This window comes from Bos mutus, chromosome 9, assembly GCF_027580195.1.
Source record: "Bos mutus isolate GX-2022 chromosome 9, NWIPB_WYAK_1.1, whole genome shotgun sequence".
Lineage (NCBI taxonomy): Eukaryota > Metazoa > Chordata > Mammalia > Artiodactyla > Bovidae > Bos > Bos mutus.
The window spans coordinates 45,313,996-45,330,638 of NC_091625.1; the positions used below are offsets into that span (position 1 = coordinate 45,313,996).

Below are 16,643 nucleotides of genomic sequence, written 5' to 3' on the forward strand. Positions count from 1 at the left end.
TGAATTTGACAAAGCGAACATTCATTAATCAGAAACCTCTTGAACAGGATGTAACTTTGGTTTATACCTGTGACTGACACTTTTTGAACTAAGACCTTTCTCCTTTCTTCTGTCTAATCAGCAGCAAGTCAGTTGGTGAGCTTTCTATGTTTTTCCTACAAGTGAAATTTTAATTCCACTGGTCTTTTATTCTAAGAGTAATGATATTTAATGTTTAAATCTAATTAAATCTACTTAAAAAAACTCTGGGAGTTGGTGATGGACAGGGAGACCTGGCATGCTGCAATTCATGGGGTCGCAAAGAGTCGGACATGACATGACTAAGCGACTGAACTGAACTGAACTGAAAAAAATCGGATTATAGGTCTTAAATGTAGCCATCACAATTTTTAAAAAAATATTTCTCATTCAGAAAGAGAGAAAACATCCAGTTTTTATTTAGGTTTTATTATCTTGTGTGTTGTGTGTGTGTGTGTGTATGTTTTTTTAAAGTAAGTTTACTTTAATTTATTGGGTTTACTAGCAATTCCTGGGATAACTTCAAGTTAAGAAACATTGAGATATTTTCTTAATGTATTTTGTATTGCGTCAGCTCTGTCTGTGTCTTTTTCCCCTTCCTTTTTTTCCCTCATTGTGCCATCTCCTGGAAGAAGGAAGTTGTGCATCTTGTAAGTCAGATTTTAGCTTTTCAGTGTACCACTTTCTTTAATACTGGTTAGAAGTGATAATTTCCTGTCTTTGTAAAATTTGAATCTGAATTATTGATCTGTTTTGTTAGTGCTGTTTTAAGTGAGTTTTACTGCTCAGACATTCACATTACAAGAAGTTGTTCTTAATGTGTTTCTAATATGACTCATGCTGTTAGTTACTGAATCTACCCGATTGATTTTTCTACTTGTTCTTCTATTCATCTGTAATGATGGGTAAACAATCAAACCAAATATAGATACAGTCACTTTAGACAAACTGAGTATAGATTATATTTATTATTGTCTTTGTTTTGTTATGATTTCAATTTGCCACCTTTTGCTAATGATATCAGAAAATAATTATGTGCTAGTAAGTAACCTCTTTATAGGCATTTGGTACTTGATTTAAATATTATTTTTCTACCCAGCCAGTCAGTACAGATAAAACATAGTAGAAAAAGATATCATTGTTTATTTTAGCATTTCTCTTATGAAATCCAGACTCTGTTTTCATTGTTAATATCAATGAAGTATATAATAATGTATTAGTTTGTTGCAAAAGTAATTGTGGTTTTAAATGGTTACACTTTGCCATATGGTACTGGAATAGTTTCTTAAATAAATGTGGTTATGTTATAGATGATTTTAATGCACATTTCTTGCTTTGTGTTTTTTTGCTTATGACATTACTTGCTGTTTATTTTAGACTATAGAAATTATGTTAAACAAAAAGTAAATTCAAGCAATTTTAAAATTTGAGTTCAAAATGGGTTACAAAGCAGCAGAGACAACTTGTAACATCAACCATACATTTAGCCCAGGAACTGCTAATGAATGTACAGTGCAGTGGTGGTTCAAGAAGTTTTGCAAAGGAGATGAGAGTCTTGAAGATGAGGAGTGTAGTGATTGGTCATCAGAAGTTGACAACGACCAATTGAGAGCAGTCATCAAAGCTGATCCACTTAAAACTACACAAAAAATTGCCAAAGGACTCAATGTCAGCCATTCTATAGTCATTCGGCATTTGAAGCAAATTGTAAAGATGAAAGAGCTCAACAAGTGGGTGCCTTATGAGCTGACCAAAAATCCAAAAAATCGTCGTTTTGAAGTGTTGTCTTCTTTTATTCTATGCAATAGCAATGAACCATTTCTTGATCTAATTATGACATGTGATGAAAAATGGATTTTATATGGCAACCCACAATGATCAGCTCAGTGGTTGGACCGAGAAGAAGCTCCAAAGTACTTCCCAAGAGAAATTTGCACCAAAAAAAAGTCATGGTCACTGTTTGGTAGTCTGCTGCTGGTCTGATCCACTACAGCTTTATGAATACTGGTGAAACCATTACATCTGAGAAATATGCTCAGCAAATCGACGAGATCCACCAAAAGCTGCAATGCCTGCAACCGGTATTGGTCAATAGAATGGTTCCAGTTCTCTCCATGACAGTGCCCGACCACACGTTGCACAGCCAACACTTTTGGGCTATGAAGTTTTACCTCATCTGCTGTGTTCACCTGACCTCTCGCCAGCCGGCTGCCACTTGAAGCATCTCAACAACTTTTGTAGGGAAAACACTTCCACAACCAGCTGGAGACAGAAAATATTTTTCAAGAGTTCATCCAAACCTGAAGCATGGGTTTTTACACTACAGGAATAAAAAAACTTATTTCTCGTTGGCAAAAATGTGCTGATTGTAGTGATTCATATTTTGATTAATAAAGATGTGTTTGAGCCTAGTAGGAAAAGGAGTTCGTCAAGGCTGTATGTTGTCACCCTGTTTATTTAACTTATATGCAGAGTACATCATGAGAAACGCTGGACTGGAAGAAACACAAGCTGTAATCAAGATTGCCGGGAGAAATATCAATAACCTCAGATATGCAGATGACACCACCCTTATGGCAGAAAGTGAAGAGGAACTCAAAAGCCTCTTGATGAAAGTGAAAGTGGAGAGTGAAAAAGTTGGCTTGAAGCTCAACATTCAGAAAACGAAGATCATGGCATCCAGTCCCACCACTTCATGGGAAATAGATGGGGAAACGGTGGAAACAGTGTCAGACTTTATTTTTCTGGGCTCCAAAATCACTGCAGATGGTGACTGCAGCCATGAAATTAAAAGATGCTTACTCCTTGGAAGGAAAGTTATGACCAACCTAGATAGCGTATTCAAAAGCAGAGACATTACTTTGCCAACAAAGATTTGTCTAGTCAAGGCTATAGTTTTTCCTGTGGTCATGTATGGATGTGAGAGTTGGACTGTGAAGAAGGCTGAGCGCCGAAGAATTGATGTTTTTGAACTGTGGTGTTGGAGAAGACTCTTGAGAGTCCCTTGGACTGCAAGGAGATCCAACCAGTCCATTCTGAAGGAGATCAGCCCTGGGATTTCTTTGGAAGGAATGATGCTAAAGCTGAAACTCCAGTTCTTTGGCCACCTCATGCAAAGAGTTGACTCATTGGAAAAGACTCTGATGCTGGGAAGGATTGGGGGCAGGAGGAGAAGAGGACGACAGAGGATGAGATGGCTGGATGGCATCACTGACTCGATGGACGTGAGTCTGAGTAAACTCCGGGAGTTGGTGATGGACAGGGAGGCCTGGCTTGCTGCGATTCATGGGGTCGCAAAGAGTCGGACACGACTGAGCGACTGATCTGATCTGATCTGATCTGATAATGATTTAAAATTCATGGTCCAAAATCACAATTACATTTTCATCAACCTAATATAAAGTTCTTTACTTATATTTTATTTCATTTGTTAGTGTCTTTATTTCTCTTCTTGAGGAATTTTTTTTCTGTGTCATTGACAATTGCTTTTGTTTCTGACCACTTATTTTCTCTTAAATTTTGACCTTTCACTTTGGTAAAACATTTTTGTACAAAACTCAATCAATTTTTTTTTTTTTAAACATTAGCAAGTGTTGCTCTTAAGGAATTAATTTCTTTCTATTTAATTTTATGAATTAATTGTGTGGACTCTTTGGAGGATGGCAAAATGATCTTCCCTCCCAGTTATAAAGATAAAAAATAGAAACTACATTGTGATCCATGTATTTAATGTCTTCTGTTCGTTGTGGGATGATTGAAGTTATAAAAATCTGAACCATCTGCTGAGTTGCTACAATGTAAGATTGGAAATACCATTTTAATTTTTACCACATTTTGTCTAAGGTAGCAGTTGCTCCCTAGTTTCTGTTTCATTAACTAGGTACTCTAACATGTCACTTTATTGCTGGGATTAGCTAATGGGTTTTCCATTAAGAATGAGTGGGTTTATAGGCCATGTGTTTTTAGTAGGTGAAATTGTTTAACATCCTGTTACTAGTTTTCTGATTTATCTTAGAAGTACTTTAAGTTAATCTTAACACTTAGCCATTCTTTCAGTGTTAAGAGATTTTTATCCAGAGCCTTGCAAACTTTGAAACATCTGAAGGAGAAGGTAGTTCTGGTTATCGAAGCAGGGTGAGCATGAGGAAGACAGTTTAGGCTTCTTGAATCCTGATACGGTCTTTTTTTGTGAGTAGTAAACTGTGACTATTAATGGTTTCATAGAATTATAATTGGAGAAATTTGGAAGCCAAGAAAGATTGAGAAACTTTTAAGATCTTATCTTTCGGATTATGGCATTTGACATTATGAAGTGAGAATAGACTAACAGAATTTCAAAATACTGTTGATGAATTTAAGTTAATAATGCTTCCCTGTCAAACTTGTATCTAATTTGGCACATGGATAGTGAAGATTGTTAAATTGTCCAACAAGTTTGGGATTTTTATGTTACAGCTTTGACTTGTTAATTTGAAATGTTTTGAAAATCATGTATGATTGTCAAATTATTGATGTTATAGGTAGAATATAGTTCTGTGGTGAAAATCAACTCAGTAATAAGAAATGAAGTATTATTTTCATAGTGCCAAGAAGCCTAATATTTTCTATAGCCATTACTCATTTTTCTGTAACATTGGATATGTATGGTTCTATGTATCTAGTGTTTTTTATCAGTATTATTTATGAATAGATATGGTTTGCAATTATTTATTTTTAATTTTTAAAATTTATTTTAATCTTTTTTGTCTGTGACTGCTACTCCAGTTTTAAAGTTATTTTCACAGCATTCTTTTTGTTATTGAGGAATAGATCTTCTGAAGAAGTTTTCAAAGGGACAACTCCCTAGGTAAAAATGCTTTAAGGTTGAGATTTCTTTTTAGTGTACATATGAAGGAGGAAATATACAGTGAGAAAAAGAGAAAATAAAGAAAGGCCTAAGATAACTGACTACTTCTCTGCTTTTTTTCCTCATTCTCTTTTAATTCTTAGCTGTGCTACTTTATTGAAAATTCTTTCTAGCTTTTCTCAGTATCGTTCTTGTCACTGTCATTTTTACACAGATCAGCTTTTTTGGATATTATTTCTGGAATTATTCAGACTTCACCTTTAATTTTTGCAGGTTGTCAGCTTTTGGGAATAGGATGGTTGCAGTTCAGGCTCAGTGCTCTCATCCGCACGTGAGCAGTAGGTATTGCTTCCTGCCTTAGCCTTCATCTCCATCCAGTGTGGGGATTTTCTGAGTTTTGTCAGCTCTCACTTAGAGGCCATTTATTCCTTTTGTTTGAAGCAGTTTTTCATCACCACCTGTTCTTTCTTTAGAGGGCGTTTATTTTTTTGATGTAAAGCTAAAATAGTTTTGCTGACATAAAAAGTTCTTTTTCATGTTTTATAGCAGGGCTAACGTTTTTCTCATGAAGAGAAACTATAGACCCAAACCTGGGTCATGATTAAAATTAAGACATTTTCAGTGAAGGTATCATGTCAATGTTGATGACTGCTAGTGCTTCTTGTCCTTCTTTTAAGCAGTTCAGCCATCCTTTAAGAAGTTAGGCACCCAACTCCTGTGCCTAACCTTGGAAAAGCCTTGTTTGTGGGAGAGAAGCGTGCTCATTTCAACTTCAGAAAATGTTTATCAGAAATTAGCTTCTCACTTTGTGAACCTGTTTACCTAGGCTGTATTAATTAAATATATGTTGAATGAATGAACTGTTTTTTTGTTGATGGTGGAAGGGTTTTTTCCTTCTTTTTGGTTTAATATTTAAGTGAAAACTTAGGGGTGATTTAAGTGTTTGCAGATTCAATAAGTAGAATAGTCTCAAAAAGAGAATGTTCTGGAAATCTGAAGATAGTCTGAAGGTAATAGTAGTGGGATTTATTAGATAATAACTAGAAAGAATTTCTTGGCAGAACAGAACTTTAGAAAGTTCTAAATATGGCTGTGTAATCTCTTTACAATACTGGCCTTTAAAAAATAAGAATCTTTTACTTGAAATAGTTAAGGGTGGGTCTTTCAGAAGCAGATGTCTAGTTTGTAGCATTCTGTGATCATATAAGAATCAAAAAGTAAGATTAATTTTTATATTCATTTGTAGAAAGACAGTTTATCACTCTCATTAGGAATATTGAGAATCATGTGGGAATGGAAGACCAACTGCTATCTCCCCTGCCCTCCCGTGCCTTCACTGTTCATTTTTATTTGGGTCTTAAAGTGTTCTAGCAGGTCTTTTTTTCCTCCGAGTTTTATTGAGCTATAATTGTTATATAAAATGTTGAGTAACTTCAAGGTATAGTGTGATGATTTGATACAAGTATGTATTGCAAAATCTTTACTCGAGTAAGGTTAGTTAACACATCCTTCACCTCACATAGTCACTACTTTGTTGCTCTTGTTGTGCTGAGAACATTAAAGCTTTACTCTCATAGCAACTTTTAATTGTACAATACAGTGTTGATAACTAATAGTGACCATGCTGTACATTAGATCCCTAGTAGCATGTCTTTTAATAATAGTTGGGCATTTATATTTCTCCTTCTGTTAAAAACTACTATTTACTAGAGATAATGTATGTATTTCATCTTCTCCAGTCCTTAGTCCTGTTGTAGCATTTGTGATCACATGGTATTTTAAAGATAAATTTTCATTTGCTGTTAATTTACAAAAAACATTTCATTATTCTCAAATGGAATATTTTACATAGTGTAGAAATAATAAACTGTTTATTCCCATTTTCTTTTTCATTAAGCTGTTAATCTTTACTTTGAATTCCGGATTTGCTAGCCAATATTTGATAATTACTATTATTAGAGATGAGTTGTGTGTGATTGGGTATGCCTCTGTGTGTATGTGTACTTGTAAATGCTGTGATATCTAAAATTTCTTGTCATAAATTTTCAAAATCTCAGAGATTACGTGTAAAGAAAAAGGCAGTAAACCAAGTTGTTTATTAAGTTCTTTATGAATACTTATTTTTTAAATTGAAAAGCAGCATAATTAAAAACAGTCGACACATTAATACAGTAAAGATTTTAGGGAATTGTACTCATAAAAGTAATTATGGTTTTGAAACTAAATAATTGAAAAATTTTAAAAGAAGGAAGATTGCTTATAAATTTTTTTGTTAGAGTGTAGTTTTCTTTTTTTTTATTCCAAGGAATAAATAAATGCAATATCAGCTTTTGCCATAAATGAAGTAATTATATGACATTTATATTTTTGTTACTTATCTTTAGGCATTGCAGTCACATAAACTTGGGAAAATAGAAGTATCTAGAGTAAATATTCTCTCTTATAATATTTGTCTTGGTGGGTTTCTTTTTTTTCCTGCAGTTTAAGAATGATGATTTAAAAAAAAAAAAACACTTTTCTTTTTTTCTTAGCCTCTTGAATTGCTTTGGCACTCATTAGATGAATGGCTAGTTTTAATAGCTACAGAATTGATGAAAAACAAAAAGGACTCAACGGATATCACTTCTATTTTGCTGAAACAAAAAGGCCAAGATCAAGATGGTACTTCCATTCCTCCATTTGAACCTCCAGGACCTGGGAGCTATGAAAATCTGTCCACTGGCACAGGGGAATCTAAACCAGATGCGCTTGGAGGGAAACAGGAAGCCAGTGCAGACTGTCAGGATGTTATTTCTATGACAGCTAACCGGCTAAGTGCTGTCATTCAAGCTTTTTACATGTGCTGTTCTTGTCAGATGCCTCCAGGGTAAGAAAGTTTCTGCTTATTTTGTGTGCTGATCTCTGCCTGTCAGTAACCAGTGTTGTGGCTGGAGCAGCCCTTGTGGTTCTTATTATGATTGCAAGACACCCTTCAGCAATAACTATCAGGAAACTTTGAAAAAAAAAAAAAGGTTTATTACTTACAGGACCTGGAAATTGCATGACACACCTGGGGCCACACAGCAAGGTTGCCAGTAGAAAAAAAGCTTGAGGGCTTGGGGTTCTGTTTTTATTGGAGTTTAAGGTAGAGGCCTGGGGTTTCAAAAGCTCACTCTTTATTGCTGAATTTGAAACATTGAGAGTGGGAATTTAAAGCATGAGAAAACACAAGTGGCTCAAACCGTCAGTTATCAAAATCAATCAAGATCTCTGAAACAAAGGAGCTTGGAGATGAGGGGTGGCTCTTTATCTAGTTGTGGATCTGGCATTGTGTTTATTGGAGATAGTCATCTTTGAAGTGGACAAAGTGGAGGCCATCTGATAGATTATCCTGGTTTGTAGTTTGAATGTATCTGGTGATTTTCCTGAGTGGCCCATCTAGCAATAGGCACGAAGTTTATCCATATATGAGCTGTTGTGGTTACTTCTCTGAATTTTACATCAAGTTGTCCTAATCTGTCTTATATGAATTTGGAAAAGGAGCAGTTTTAGTTCTCAGTGATTCCAAGTAAGAAGGGTGGGAGAAAAATTGGAAACATTAATTTGGAGAATTTTAGCTAGATGTTGGAGGAAATGAAAATTCAGTATCCAGTCCAGTTTACAGGTAGGGAAAAAACCTCAAAGACAGTTAAGAGGACTAGAATCTGATATCTACAAGGGTGTACTGTAATTTTCCATTGAAATGTAATTTTTCTCTTTACTGTTGCCCTCATTCCTATCAGAGATAATCAAAGTAAGACTAGTATGTTTGCACAGTAAATCGAGTTTTGTTAAACTTGACCTGGTTATTTATATAGTGGAGGAAGAATAGTGATTGGTCATTTAGGCTCCTTTTTGTCTGTTTTGCCAGAACTTTTCATAAGGAATCTCAGATTGAACGTTTAAAAGCCTCTAGAGGCTAAGAAGCCAAGCCAAGGACTCACCATCACATTTTGCCTGCAGTGCCTATAGATTTAGGTGAATTCCTCTCTTCTTGAGGTCCCCAAAATATCTTGAAGTTTCTGGGCCTGCCAGGAAGTGACCTTCCTTACTTACCTGGTAACTCTGCCAGGAACCCTGTAAGCAAGGTACCAGGTTGATTTTTCCACAGTTTTATTGGCTTCATAAAATTAACACCCTTAGTTCCCTAAAGTTGTCTGGTCATATCAGAGTCTATACATTCTTCTGTCAAAGGGAGACATTCCAGTCAAAGCTTTGGCAGTATAACCGGTGTTTTCAATTGTGTCGTGTTAACAAGGAGAACAGATTTTTACTGAACTTACGCAAGTTACTATATTGCCGTGAAAATAAGGATACCCAGAGAGTTTCCAAATTCTGGAGGGATCAGGTTAGGAGAAAAAGTAGTTGTTTCATGTTTGTTCACAGAGGTATGCTTTACCAAATTGTTGAGTTATTGCTAGTGTAGAAGGAGAAGTTTCTGTAAGTCTGAAAAGCAAAATATTGAAGAAGTAGCAGTGTTTCAAACAAAAATTCATAAAAATTGTGATCATCCTTCATGAATTCATTAAGTCCTATATAATTCTTGATATTGATCTTTGGTTAACAGTGTTATGAATCTGTTTTTCCCTTAGAGTTCTATAAATGCTTACCCTGTTCAGTGGTAGGATGTGAAAATTATCAGAAACTTGTATTTGTCAGAGTCCTTTCCATGAATCTCCTTAAAGATGAAGCACCTTTGCAAAAGCATCAGAGTAAAATAATAACTGGCTGTAATTGGGAAAAGACTTGAAAAATGCCAGTGGTTGAAGATATGATGAGAGTTCATTGTAATGCAGTTGACAGAGGAATTTGGTTATTTCTGTGACACACAACATTTTAAGATGATAGCTGGAATTATGATGAATAATATTACATATCAGAGTTTTAGGAAATTTCGTGTTATTTCTGGAAAACTTATGTTAATAATACATATCCAAATAAGGATATTGATAAAGAAGGTTTAGCATTATTTCTTATCTGACGTTTAATGTATCAGATAAGCCTAATTAGTTTAATGTCTCTTTTTATAAGGAGAGAAAACATATCTTTTGAGATGTTCCAGGGGCCTTTTGAAAAATCCAAAAGTTACTTCTAGGTCAAAAAGACTTCGTTTAGAATTTGATTTGGGGAAGTTTGTTTAAAAATATGAAAAAGATTTTAGACACTTGACTAAATCGGATCACAGATCTTTATGAAATAATAATTATCTACCTAACCAAAGTGACAGATGATTTCAAAGGCAAATGCATATACTTACGTTGTTGTGAGCAAATCTTAACTCTTCCTATTGAGAAGACTCATTTTTCTTAAGTAATCAAATACCCGATTAAGATAGCATGGGACTTCCCTGGTGACTCAGATGGTAAGGAGTCCACCTGTACTGCAGGAGACCCGGGTTCAAACTCTGGGTTAGAAAGATCCCCTGGAGAAGGAAGTGGCACCCATTCCAGTATTCTTGCCTGGAGAATTCCATGGACAGAGGGGCCTGTGGGCTACAGTCGATGGGGTCACAAAGAGTTGGATATGACTGAGCGAGTTTCACTTAATCACTTAAAGACAGCATGAAATACAGGAAATTATTTTGCTAAAATACAAAATCTTTGCTTTTCTAGCCAGATTACTTAGAGGGTAAAGGAAAACTTTTTACAGTTTCTTTCTCTATCAGCAGCAGACAAACACTGCAGGAAAACTGTCCTTTTAGCAGATGAAAAAAATTGCATAAACATATCATTGATAATAAAGCTTGTTGGGGAAAAAAGACAGCCTGCCAGTACAGGTAAAATCCTTTCATTCTGTATCGTTCCACCTTCCTGTCTTTCCTATATCATTTGTTCTTTATTTCCTTCTTTCCTCTTCTGAAATAACCAGCTTTACTTTAGGACAAAATTACTTAAAATTTTCTTAACAAGGGGGTGATAGGACGAGATGGTTGGATGACATCACCGACTCAATGGACACGAGTTTGAGCAAACTTCCCTTCCCTGTGAAGGACAGGGAAGCATGGCATGCTGCATTCCATGGGGTTGCAAAGAGTTGGACAGGACTTAGCGACTGAATATCAACACCTTTCTTATTCCAAAACACATCCTACTTTCCTTGCATTCAGAGACAGTTCCTCTGTTATTTTCACTAGTTTAAATTGAATATATTAATCAGAATTCTTAACCCTTAGAAACTTTACTTTCTAGTGAAAACTGAGAAGCAAGCAACTGTAAACTGCCTGCTATATCAGAATTCTTTGTATTAACAAATTTATGAATAAGTTGATAATTTCTAGAAGCACATGCTTCCTTATAGTATAATTTTTCAGTGTGGTACAAGACATGTTTACCAAGGAGAACCAAATTTATCATTAGCCCCTCTGTAATGAAAAGCTCAAAGTGGATAAACTGATATTCAGTATTAGTGTTTTACCTTATTTGGAAATGACCCAGATAGTCAATAAATTTTCCATCATTTAACTTAGCAGAACTCTGAAGTTTCAAGTCACCAAAGAGATTCGGGAAACTATTTTTAAGAAGACATTCCATAAAATACGTATGGATGTGAGAGTTGGACCATAAAGAAGGCTGAGTGCTGAAGGATTGATGCTTTTGATCTGTAGTGTTGGAAAAGACTCTTGAGAGTCCCTTGGACTGCAGGGAGATCAAACCAGTCAATTGTAAGAGAACTCAGTCCTGAATATTCATTGGAAGGACTGATGCTGAAGCTCCAATACTTTGACCACCTGATGTGAAGAATCGAATCATTGGAAAAGACCCTGATGCTGGGACAGATTGAAGGCAGGAGGAGAAGGGGACCACAGAGGATGAGATGGTTGGATGGCATCACCGGCTTGATGGACATGAGTTTGAGCAGGCTCCGGAAGATGGTGAAGGGAGGCCTGATGTTCTGTAGTCCATGGGGTGCAAAGAGTTGGACGTGACTGAGCGACTGAACAACAACAACAAAACTATTGCTGAAAATTCACCTAAACTCTTATTCTACTTACATCTCTTTAAATCACTTATTCTTAACAATTATGTTTAGATTACTCATGAAAGTCTCATGAGACATTAGGCAAAATTGGTCATCATCCCAAGTAATTTTTCTTACTGACAAATTTTGTAACCTAGATAACATGAACTTATTTGAATAGTAAACCCAAGTAGAATAAAAGCTGTATGTCTATATTATATCTGATATTGATAAATTTGAGACATGACTTTTAATTGAACTAACAAACTTAAACTACCTTTTATTTGTAGAAGATTATCCCAGATCACATGGAATTGAAAAATGTTGGATTAGTTCATGTATTACTGAGTTTCAGAATACTTAATTCATAGTATTTATTTTTAAGCCAATTAAATACAGCTTTTTTTACAAATTAATTTTGTCAATACTATCCAGAGATAGAGAAAAAAAGTCACTTGCATGTAATGTATATCCATAGGCATACAGAAACATGCAGCCAGACAGAACCACCCTATAGTTTCCATTCCAAAATTTTCCCTGTGAATCAGGTGCAACAGTATACAACTTACTATTTTATAGTTTACCTTTGAGTCCAGATTGTGTCTGGCAGATGGAACAAGTTAAGGTTACCTGCTCCTGACTAGAGCTTTTTACTAGGATTTGTGGAGACTTCTAAGATTTGTATTTGTCTTTGGCAAGTTATCTTCAGGAGGGTGTGGACTAGATTTTCAGTAAGAGAGATTTTACAACAGTTTATATTTTAAAAAGGCCTCTTTCCCTCCCACTTTTTCCTTCAGTCTCTGGTGATTGTGGGCAGAATTTTAGTTACCTTCTTGGATATTTATGTTTCAAAGACATGATGAGACTTACATCTTCAGGGACAGAGGAAGAATATAAATTTCCTCCTAGGATTTTTAGTGCCTTTTGGATGGTTTTTGTATCCCAGCAAAAGGTAGTAGGGCTACCTTGTACTTAGGGTGAGTGTCCTGTAAAAATAATTCTCTGGACTCAGGGTCAAATGGGGCTTTTCCAGGGTTAAAAATGAAGAGGCAGTTTGGTCACTTTGGTCATGGACATGATGAATCCATTGGATCATGCCAATTTTGCACAGCAGGGGATGGACCTCATCTTAATATTTTCCATTCACAGTGAGCCTTGGCAGTGATCACTATGATGGAAAAGTTGGCATGGGGTCAGGCATTAAATACCCAAGTGAGGGGAGGCAGTGCCCTGGTAATGAATATTGGTGGGTCCAGGGGCCTTTTGCCTTCTCGTGTCCCTTTCTTTCCTCACTCACAGCCTTGATAACCCTGTCAGCTTTTGATTTGGCAGCAGGGAAGCCTCATGAGGCATGTTTCCTAGTTCTGCCTTGTGCAGGAGAAAGTGGAAAGTGGGTCAGGATCTGTATTAGACTATTGTTCTTGTTCAGTCGCTCAATCTTGTCCAACTCTTTGCCACCCCATGGACTGCAACACGCCAGGCTTCCGTGTCCTTCACTATTTCCCATACTTTGCTCAGACTCATGTCTGTTGTGTCAATGATGCCATCCAACCATCTTATCTTCTGTCAGTTAAGGAGTAGTTTTTGATTTCTGTTTCTACTTCTTGTTTTTTTTTTTTTTTTTTACCTTAATCTTATGTGTTGTTCCTGGAAAATTTTAGATGACAACACTGTGAGCCCCTTTGTAGGTGGCTGCTTTCCTTTCCAGGGTGTCCCAAGGGAGCATTCCAGAATGGTGGTCTGCCTATATTAGCATCATATGCTCAGGCTCTTGGGAAAAGCTCCCAGGCATCTGAAATGTAATATACAATTTTAGCATATTAGCATGCATGACATTGAATAATGCCCAGGAAGTGGCCAGGAGGTTTTGTGTTTATCAGAGAGCTAGTGTACCTCCTCAGGGTTCCTAGGAGGCGCTGGCATCAGAGGTTTAGAATTTTTTTATTTGTCCATTCATTTTTTTGGAGAAGGTAATGGCAACCCACTCCAGTGTTCTTGCCTGGAGAATCCCAGGGATGGGGGAGTCTGGTGGGCTGCTGTCTATGGGGTCGCACAGAGTCGGATACGACTGAAGCAACTTAGCAGCAGCAGCAGCACACACATTAATAGTCAGTTAAGGTCTTTATCATTAGTGGTCTCATCATCTCATTAGACCATACGGCCTTGATCACACTTCTCTGAGATTGTTGGATTATGGCATCCATAACCTTTTGGGGTGGATGCCTTAGGCAACACATGATGGGCACTATGTAAAAGCACGTCGCAGCAAGTCAGACCCTCAGCAAGTGGTACTCTTTTCCCAGATGGTGTTACTCACCTGAGTTAAGTGATAGTAAGCAGGCTGCAGCTAACAGGCATTCCCCTTGATTTACTGCAGTGGTAATCATGCAGTCCTGCTGATTATGCCAACCGTTTTATGTGCCAGTCTCCACCTATCAATAACCAGTGTTGTGGCTGGACTAATCCTTGATTCTTACTATGATTACAGATGTCCTTCAGCAATAACCATTGGGAACCTTTGAGGGGAGAAAGATTTATTACTTCTAGGACCTGGAAATTACATGGCACATGTGGGGTCACACAGCGAGGTTATTGTAGAGGGAGTGAGAAAATATGCATATAAGCCTGGGGTTGAGGGTGGAGGGGCACTTGGATTTTGAAAAATGAAAGTCACTCAGTCGTGTCCGGCTCTTTGTGACCCCATGGATTATATAGTTTTCTTCAGGCCAGAAGACTGGGGTGGGTAGCCATTCCCTTCTCCAGGGGATCTTCCCAACCCAGGGATCGAACTTGGGTCTCCCATATTGCAGGCAGATTCTTTACCAGCTGAGCCACCAGAATACTGGAATGGGTAGCCTATCCCTTCTCCAGTGGATCTTCCCAACCTAGGAATCAAGCCATGGTCTCCTGCATTGCATGCGGATTCTTTACCAGCTGAGCTGTCAGGCCCTATAGTGACATGAATGAATTACATCCCAAGACACTCTGTTTCTCTTTAATTATATGGTCATCATGTAATATTCTGATTATTTTTTATTTTTCAAATCTTTGTCCAGGGAATCCCAAGAATAATGGAGTGGGTTGCCATGCCCTTCTCCAGGGGATCTTCCAACCCAGGGATCAAACCCACGTCTCTTGTATCTCCTGCATTGGCAGGCGGGTTCTTTACCACTACCGCCACCTGGGAAAGGTTTTGAGGACTCACTTTTTATTGGTGAATTTAAAACATACAAGTGGGAATATAAAGTATGAGAAGAGTAAAAGTCAGGTGATCCAAATGGTCAGTTATCAAAGTTAACCAGAATCTCTAAACACAGGAGCCTCAGTGGGAGGCATTCTGGCACTTTATCTAGTCCTGGGGCTGGCATTGTGTTTATTCAAGATAGCCGTCTTTAAAGTGGATGCCTCACCAACCAAGCCTTAAGTCAGGCACTTGCATTACAAAGCAGAGAAAACCCAGTTTCTGATGAAGAAAAGCTATAATTTCTTTGTAATAGCAGAAATAAAAAATACAATGCTGTTTTGGTTCTATTCTAATCTTCAGGATACTCATTGAACTGATCTGGAATTAATACAGAATATTTGAGTTTTAAACATCCATATGTGTTATTAACATGTAGGATGGTGAGTGTTACTTTGTATAGGATCATTTAATTATATGTTGGCAACAGAGATACTTAAAACTTCGAGGTTTTTAAAAAGTCACTTTATATCATCTGTTAATGAAAAATTATTTTATTATCTATATGAGTGTGTGTGTATAGTTATATATTTCACATTATAAATTGACTAGGCATGCCTCAGAGTCTATAAAGAAAATCCAATCCCCATTTTCTTTTTTGATTAGAAGCCAGTCAAATCCAATACATAGTCAAATTTACCATATCATCAACTTTTGTCTATGTGTTCTGATTGTTTTTTACCCTTCACAGAATGACTTCGCCCCGTTTCATTGAATTTGTCTGCAAACATGATGAAGTTTTAAAATGCTTTGTTAACAGGTAAAACTTTCTTGGTTTAATGGACTGCTCTTGTAACTTTTTCTTTCTTACAGTTTTTATCTCAACAGAAAAAATATTACTTCTATTATTATCTAAAAAATGTTCATTGACAAGTACAAGTATAGTAGGTGTGGGTTAATATGTATTTTTATTCTATTTCAATATCTGTGTATCTAAATTTATATGTCACTTAATGCTACTCATCCTTCCCATTTATACAAGCAGTGCATGTTTTTCTTTTAGGAATCCCAAGATTATATTTGACCACTTTCACTTCCTTCTCGAATGTCCTGAATTGATGTCAAGATTCATGCATATCATAAAGGCACAGGTAGTGCTTTTTAAAATCTCTCTTTAGCCTGTCTAAGGAAAATTAAGTTTTTAATTTGAATACTATTCAGTAATTACTAGAGACCACCTACTGTAAGTGAAGTGACATTACCTTATTCTTTAGTATATGGCATTACCCTAATGTGTTACTTTTGTATGAGGTGTAAATTTGAGAAATGTGTATTGAGTGCCTACTGTGTGCAAAGATAGCACCTTGTCACATTCCTGAAATGGAACACTAATCCTGTAAGGCCAGTGGTTCTTGGGGATTTTATCCCCAAATACATTTGGAAAATATAACAAATGCCTTGTTGGGGATTTATAAAGCATATCAGCAGTTTACTAAAGGCTTTGGAAGCCCTTTGGTAAATACAGTGGTTTAACTTTGTTAACCCTCCAAACTTATTTGACCTGAGAGCTTTCCTTCCCAAGGGTTCATTCCGTATATCTCATTTTTATGAGACGTGCTTGGG

At 36.6% G+C, this 16,643-nt stretch overlaps 1 protein-coding gene across 7 annotated transcripts in view; it reads left to right on the forward strand.

Moving 5' to 3' along the window:
• HACE1 (HECT domain and ankyrin repeat containing E3 ubiquitin protein ligase 1) overlaps positions 1–16,643 on the forward strand; it is a 118,515-nt gene that overhangs the window by 58,809 nt on the left and 43,063 nt on the right. For all 7 annotated transcript variants that reach the window (XM_070376543.1, XM_070376547.1, XM_070376544.1 and 4 more), the window contains 3 exons: positions 7,396–7,730; positions 15,772–15,840; positions 16,084–16,171. In XM_070376543.1, coding sequence (XP_070232644.1) covers positions 7,396–7,730; positions 15,772–15,840; positions 16,084–16,171 — 492 coding nt within the window. The remainder of the gene's footprint in view (positions 1–7,395; positions 7,731–15,771; positions 15,841–16,083; positions 16,172–16,643) is intronic.